Source organism: Pelophylax lessonae (assembly GCF_965119305.1).
Source record: "Pelophylax lessonae genome assembly, chromosome: 1".
Taxonomy (NCBI): Eukaryota; Metazoa; Chordata; class Amphibia; order Anura; family Ranidae; genus Pelophylax; species Pelophylax lessonae.
This window is the reverse complement of record NC_138768.1, coordinates 714,020,874-714,028,608: the sequence shown is the minus strand read 5'-3', so window position 1 is coordinate 714,028,608 and position 7,735 is coordinate 714,020,874. Positions and strand designations below refer to the sequence as shown.

At 45.5% G+C, this 7,735-nt stretch overlaps 1 protein-coding gene across 2 annotated transcripts in view; it reads left to right on the top strand.

Annotated features, from left to right (window-relative positions):
* The first annotated feature begins 658 nt into the window (after nt 1-658).
* The window catches only part of DCTD (dCMP deaminase), a 67,816-nt gene continuing 60,739 nt past the window's right edge, over nt 659-7,735 (top strand). For both annotated transcript variants that reach the window (XM_082269985.1, XM_082269984.1), the window contains exons 1-2: nt 659-721; nt 3,909-4,020. In XM_082269985.1, the coding sequence (XP_082126111.1) occupies nt 690-721; nt 3,909-4,020 (144 nt within the window). In that variant the 5' untranslated portion in view covers nt 659-689. The remainder of the gene's footprint in view (nt 722-3,908; nt 4,021-7,735) is intronic.

Sequence of the window (7,735 nt, the reverse complement as noted above, 5' to 3'; positions counted from 1 at the left end):
GACCTTACCCTACTCCCCCCACACCCCGCTAATCCCACCTAGACCTTACCCTACTCCCCCCCACACCTCACCCTGCACCCCACTGCTCCCACCTTGCACCACACTACTTCCACCCACACCTCACCCTGCTAATCCCACCTAGACCTTACCCTACTCCCCCCCACTGCTCCCACCTAGCTCTCACCCTGCACCACACTACTTCCACCTACACCCCACTACTCCCATCTACTCCTCACTACCTCCACCCCACTATTCCCATCTACCCCTCACAACCTCCACCACTCCCACCCTGCATCCCATCCTATCCACGCCTCACTACCTCCACCCCACTACTCCCACCTTCACCACGCCCACCCTGCATCCCATCCACACCTCACTACTGTCTTCCATCTATCTCTAACCCACACCTCATCCTGAACACCAAGCCTCACCCTACTCACCACTACTGCTGCTTCCAGCACTCCCACCTACCCTCAGGATGCACCTAAACCCTCTCCCTCCCGGTAATCTCTCAGCTAAACTGAGCTAGTGAGCTCCAATCACCCGACTCCGCCCCCTGACTGGTTACCTTAAACAATCACATGACGATGACATCGCCCCGCCCCTCAATCGTTTAACCAACCAGAGTCCAGGAAGGTGAACGTAGAAGAGAAGGGCGGTGTGGGAAGTTGGAGTGAGCTGTGTATAGGATGAGCGAGGAGACAGCAACCCCCAGCCCCGGGTAATCTATTCTACTGAGTGCACAGGGGCGGCCTATACATACCGATACACGGTGTACACCGCTTGTCCTGGGTGTACGGCTCTGGGTGGAGGGTGTGGTAGGCGTGTCTCTTTCCCTCGTGTACCATGCGATCAGACTTCTCTTCTACCTCCCTGATCTCCTCGGTGTGATCACAGGATCAGCCATCACTGCATGGATATCGATAGATTAGACACCGTGACCAGACTCCATGTAATGATGGACATGCACCATACGATCTGATTGTAACTTTATCCTAGCTCTGTCCTATGAGGACACGCCTAAACAGTGAGTGCAATCACTTACTATCTGATCAGCCATAACATTATGACCATCCAACTAATATTGACTGGTCCTACTTTTGCCACCAAAACATCCCTGTTCCATGGAGACTGGACCTCTGACGGTGTGTGGCACTAAGCTGTCACTAGCAGATCCTGTTTGTCCTCTAAGGTTGCCAGGTGGGGCCTCCATGGATCAGGCTTCATTTTCCAACACATCCCACAGATGCTCAATTAAAGGGATTGTAAAGGCAGATTTTTTTTTTTTTTTTTTTAAATCTTAATGCATTACGATAAAATAAACCTTCTGTGTGCAGCAGTCCACTTCAGCCTGTCTTTATCCAGCCATGTTGCAGGAGGTTCTTGTATGCCCAGAACTCTCCTCCTCATTGGCTGAGACAACAGCGGGGCGCAATTGGCTCCTGCTGCTGTCAAAGTCAGTCAGCCAATCAGGAGAGAGAAGGGGCCGAGTCCTGGCTCCATGTCTGAGGGAGATGTGACTTGGCTCTGGTGTCCCCATAGCAAACTGCTTGCTGTGGGGGAACTCACACAGGAGGAGGAGCCAAAGTGGGACCAGAGAAGAGGAGGATCCGGGCTGCTCTGTGTAAAACCACCTGCACAGAGCAGGTAAGTATGATATATATATTTTTAAATAACAGTACTTTACAATCACTTTAAAGTGGAGTTCCACCCTAAAATATAACTTCCGTCCATCTTCCTGCTCCGGGTCACCTGAAAAACAAATGGATAATCGCAATTTTTTTTTTTTTTACTTCCCTTGTTTAGAAGATAATATACTTGCCTTACTTCCTCTTCCTCCCTCGGTGGCCACGGCGAGTCGTCACTTCCTGGCTTGCAATGATTCCTGGGAGCTGAACGTCATCACTCCCAGGAATCAATGCACCGGCCCCGACGTCAGTTCCGGTGCAGGCGCCTTCATACCTTGCTAAACAGCTTCTGGGCATGCCCAGAAGCTGTGCAGGGATGACGCTGCAGCCCCGGAAGTGACGGTGGGGCCGGTGCAGTGCATCGTGGGACCAAAGAAGACGGAAGAGGACACAGAAGAGGATCGTGCTGGCTTCAAGCTGCCCACACCTGAGATGGCAGCGCTTCACAATACATTTTCAAGGTACGTATTTCTTCTTGCAGGTAAGTGCAGCCCGGGACAGATCAGAGACTATCCATTGTGGAATGTACTAGCACTGACTGTCCCGGGGGAATTTTTATGTATTTTTTTTAGTTTTAGTTGGAACTCCGCTTTATCTTAAGATCTGGAGAATTTGGAGGCCACATCAACACCTGAAACTCATTGCTGTGTTCCTTCAACCATTCTTTTGCAGTGTTCATTATCCTGCTGAATGAGTCCTCTGCCATCAGGGAATACTGTTTCCATGAAAGCATGCACTCAGCAGCGATGTTTAGGTAGGTGGTATGTGTCCAGTAACATCCACATAATGGCAGGACCCAAGGATTCCCAGCAGAACATTGCCCATAAGATCACCCTGCCTCCTCCAGCTTGTCTTCTTCCCCAGATAATCAATGCACACTCACCCAGCCATGCACATGATTCATCAGACCAGGCCAACTTCTATTGCTCTGTGGTCCAATTCTAATGCTCACATGCCCACACTTTTGGCTGTGGACATAGGACAGCTGGTCTGCTGCTTTGTAGCCCTATGCACAACGAATTGTTACATACAGGCATACCCCACTTTTAAGTACACAATGGGACCAGAGCATGTATGTAAAACGAAAATGTACTTAAAGTGAAGCAATACCTTTTTTAATTTCTCAATGCATGTAAAATCACTAGCTCCATCGGAAATCTTGGTCAGCTTGACATGGCACTGCTCTTAAACCATAAGTGACAAGGAGACCAAGCTTGGGGAGCATGTTAAGGGGATCCAGGACTATGACATGATAGATTACCTAGGCAAGTTGGCTGGCCACAAATAGGATATGTTGTAGTCCTGGATCTCCTCTCGGTGCTCCCTAAGTTTGGTATCCCTGTCACTTATGGTTTGGGAGCAGCGCCATGTCAAGCTGACCAAGATTTCCCATAGACGCCAAGGTTAAAAACTGGGAGTAGTGCCATGCCAAGCTGACCAGGCCGTGTCCGTACTCGCAAGTGTACATAAAGTGAGTGTACTTAAAACGGGGTATGCCTGTAGTTGGTGAGGTTGAAAAGATACCAGTCCATTCAGTCCAACTTATGGATGACCGCAATAAAAAAAAAAAAAAAAATAAAAAAAAAAAAAAAAAGTCTAGCTTTCAAGTTCTTCAACTTTAATTTTTTTTTTTTGGTGCTGGTTCTTTGGTTCTTTCTAACCAGCTGATGTTGGTTGCAGTTATCCTTCCCCCACTGCTCATCACCACTTTTGGATGGCTTCTGACTGGCAGCTTCTAAAATTGTGATGCCCTTTTTTTTTTTCTGCTTTCAGCACATTAACTTCAGGGATAACCTGTTTACTGGCTGTCTAATACATCTTAGACATTTAGATGTCATAATATTGGCCTAATCAATGTTCAATTTACATTTTAGTGTTCATAATGTTACTACTGATCAGTGTAGCTGGTGGCAGTTCTAATAGAGATTGTACAGTGTATGGCTAGCCTAGTATATTGTTCCCGGAGCTATGTGCATTCCATATGTATGATGAATCTCTCCATCTCTGAACATGGTTCATCTTGAATTCTCACCTGCATACATTATGGAAATCTGTTCATTAGTGTTCTTTCCAATTGTCCTGGGATGTAACGGAGAGGGTACCCTGGGAATAGAATTGACCTGAATAGAATTGACAGCTATCAATATTTACGTTGTTTACATGCTGATTTTTTTTTTTAAAGGTTCACTGCACTTCTTCAATTTGAATTTTGCTTTATAGGCAATCAGTGGATGTAATGTGCAAAAAGCGGGAAGATTACTTAGAATGGTGTGAATATTTTATGGCCGTCGCCTTTTTATCGGCTCAGAGGAGTAAAGATCCCAGTTCCCAAGTAAGTGCATTTATTTCATTACATCTGTGCATGTTCATATTGTGCTCCCTTGCTTCTCTACTACTATGTGGAGGTTTGATACAGAGGAACGTCTTCATAAAGAATTATTAAACTGCTCTGTTCTCGAATGTGGAGAAACGCAGATGAATTCTGGCAGTAATTGTGTGAAAAGAATTCTTTCCATAGTCCACTGCATGTTATACTTCAAATTGTGCCGTGGCCTTGTGTACATTACTCTCTACCAGAGGTTGGATCATGTTTATTGGTAGAGGTGCAGCTCCACTGTAGTGACAACCTCAGGCATGTTCGGATTCGGACGAGGATCTGAACCCACACGTGTGGACCCACCAGGAGGCTGTCACCTGTACAAAGCCAATTATCTGTGGTCAAGGCCTTTCCTGCATCTGCAAGTCTACGTATCCCTTACGTGCAGCTGTGGGGTGGGGAATGATTGGGACCATACAAATGACCACTTCTTGGGCTCATTCGTGGGATGGGATACTAGTTGGAACACATCAGAGCTCGTCACTATTGCTATGTACTGGAGAGAAGTGTAGCGTGTAAATAATTGATCCTTCATTTTTTTTCAGCATGACAGCAGTGTACAACATAGAAAAAATGGTAAAATACTAACGCGTTTCGGCCGTAGCCTTAAGCTGGATACACACTATCCAATTTTTGTGGTTAGATTTCCTTCAGATTTACCTTTTCTATGTAGTGCAAGGGCCTGCCAGATTGCATACAAATTGAAAGTGTTTAGGTCTGACCTCATATTATATGGTTTTGGTAAGTTTAAAGGAAAAAGTCTTCAGAAAATCTTGGTGTGTATGGCCCATAAGATGGAAAAGGACCTGGGGGTACTGGTAGACAACAGGCTTGGAAGTGGCATGCAATGCCAAGCCGCTGCAAGCAAAGCCAACAGAATACTGGGATGTATAAAAAGGGGATTCACTCCAGAAATAAAGGGATTATTCTCCCGCTCTACAAGACTCTGGTCCGGCCACATCTGGAGTATGCTGTCCAGTTCTGGGCACCGGTCCTCAGGAAGGATGTGCTGGAACTGGAGAGAGTCCAGAGAAGGGCAACAAAAATAATTAGGGGAATGGAGGATCTCAGCTATGAGGAAAGACTACAAGCACTGAACTTATTTGTAACGGCACCCCGGACACAAAAGGGTTAAAACCGTTTAGGAGATCTTCCCCTTCCAGAGCTACAGGCACAGCTACTTGCAGGACACCAAGCTCCCAAACTGGAAACCAAGGAATGATGCAAACAGTGTAGCTGGAACCTTATGAATGCTGCATACAGCTGAATAGGAAAAACCATATGAAGGGTTTACACTCCTAGCAGTCAAACTGGAACAGCATACAATAAATCCTCCCAATAAAGCGACAAAGCTCAGAGTTGAGGGTAGAACAGGAACAACATTTATTGGAAGAACACAGCACACTTTGGAATTTGGAACGTCCTTCCCCCAACAACCGCTTTCCCATTGGTCAATTGCACAGTACCTGCAGTTCCCCATAAGGTCCTCTCCAGCCATGCAAATGAGGGCTTGAAAATGAGTCAGCAGTGATTGGTCAGATAGCTTGACCAGAAGGACTGCCATGTGCAAGGAGACAGAAGCCCCCAGGGGGTAATCAATGTACACAATAGCCAGACACAGAACAATGGTTCCCTAACGAGCCCTCAATACACATTACTCTGAGTGTCAATACATCTCTTAGCAGACAGCAGGCAAGTTCATTAGCACACCCGACAATAGGTGAATGGAGAGCCACCTCAGACAGTCCGTCTCCTCATTGGACTTCCTGGAATGACCATATTAGGAGTGCACTTCCTGTGCCTTACAGTTTACAGGAATAAGGTAGATCTCCATATTTCCTGAGAGATATGGGTAATGCATATACTGTCCCATTTGAAATAGTCCAAACCATATTCTCAGTGTACACCACCCTCCCGGTCACCCTGCATCCATAAAAGATGCAGGGTGACTTAAACATAAAGCCACACAAGGCTGGACATAGTGCCTCCCAACCCCAAGGAATTTGGGGTCCACAACCCCCATGCCCAAAGTGACTCCTGTCACTTTATTCTCTCTGGAGAAGAGACGATTGAGAGGGGATATAATATCAATGTACAAATACTGTACTGGCGACCCTAGCATAAGGAACAAACTATTCAGAGAAAGGGAATACAATAAGACACTGGGCCACTCACTAAAACTAGAGGAAAAACGGTTTAACTTAAAGTACGTAGGGGGTTCTTTCCTGTCAGAGCAGTAAGGATGTGGAATTCTCTTCTACAAGCAGTCATATCTGCAGGGAGCATCGATAGTTTCAAAAAACTATTAGATGGGCACCTTAACCACTTGCCGACTGCCTAACGCCGATCTACGTCGGCAGTCAGCCTACGTCACTAGCCTGTGAGGGGCTACGTCACTAGCCTGTGAGGGTCTAGGGAGCGAGCGCGTGGTCACGGACCCCCCCGCGCGTGTGACCGGCGGACCCGATATCCGCCGGTCACTCTGCGATCGGCGGGGGAGAGGGAGAATGTCAGGCAGCTTGTGTAAACAAGCCACCTGTCATTCTCCTTGCTGTTAGGATACTGATCACTCGGATCTAGTATGTAGATCCGTTGATCAGTGTCCATACAGCTCAAGCCCCAGCCAATCACAGTAGAAAGCACGCCCCTAGGGATACACACAGCCCCTCCCTCCCAAATAAAGTTAACCCCTTCACTACCAGTGTATTTTTACAGTAACAGTGCATATATATATAGCACTGATTACTGTAGAAATGTCACTGGTAACCCCAAAAGTGTCAAAAATGTCAGTCAAGGGTCCGATCTGTCCGCCCCAATGTCGCAGTACCGCAAAAAAAATCGCAGATCGCCGCCATTACACGTTAAAAAAAAAAACAACAAAAATGACAGAAATCTTTCCCTTTGTTAGTAAACGCGATAACTTTTGCGCAAACCAATCAAAATACGCTTTTTGCGATTTTTTTTTTTTTTTTTTTTTTTTTTTTTTTTTTTTTTTTTTTTACCAAACATAGGTAGCATAAAACAAATTGGCCGAAAAAGTAAAAAAATTTTGATTTTTAAATTTTTTTTTTGGGAATTTCATATAAAAAAAATGTGAAAAATATTGCTATTTTTGCAAAATTGACGCTCTTTTTTTTGTTTATAGCGCGTGATCAAAAAATCGCACAGGTGATCAAATACCACCAAAAGAAAGCTCTGTTTGTGGGGAAAAAAGGACGCCAAATTCGTTTAGGTACAGCGTCGCACGACCGCGCAATTGTCCGTTAAAGTCACGCAGTGCCGAATCGCAAAATACCCCCTGGTCGGAATGGGGGTAAAATCTTCCGGGGCTTAAGTGGTTAAAGACCACAACATACAGGGGTATGCAATGTACGGTTAACAGCAAACTCACACATCATAGGTTGAACTGGATGGACTGATGTCTTTTTTTCAACCTCACTAACTATGTTACTATGTATTTACTTTTTACATACTGTCACTAGTCAGCGATCAGCGCCACACCAGTTATTTAATGCTATACTGCACTGGTGACAGTATATGAAAAAAATTGTAAAACCAATTATATTTAAAGTTATTTTACCCACTTGACCTCTGGAAGGTTTTTCTCCCTTTCTGACCAGGCTATTGTTTTTTTGCTATTCGGCACTGCACTACTTTAACTGGTAGTTGC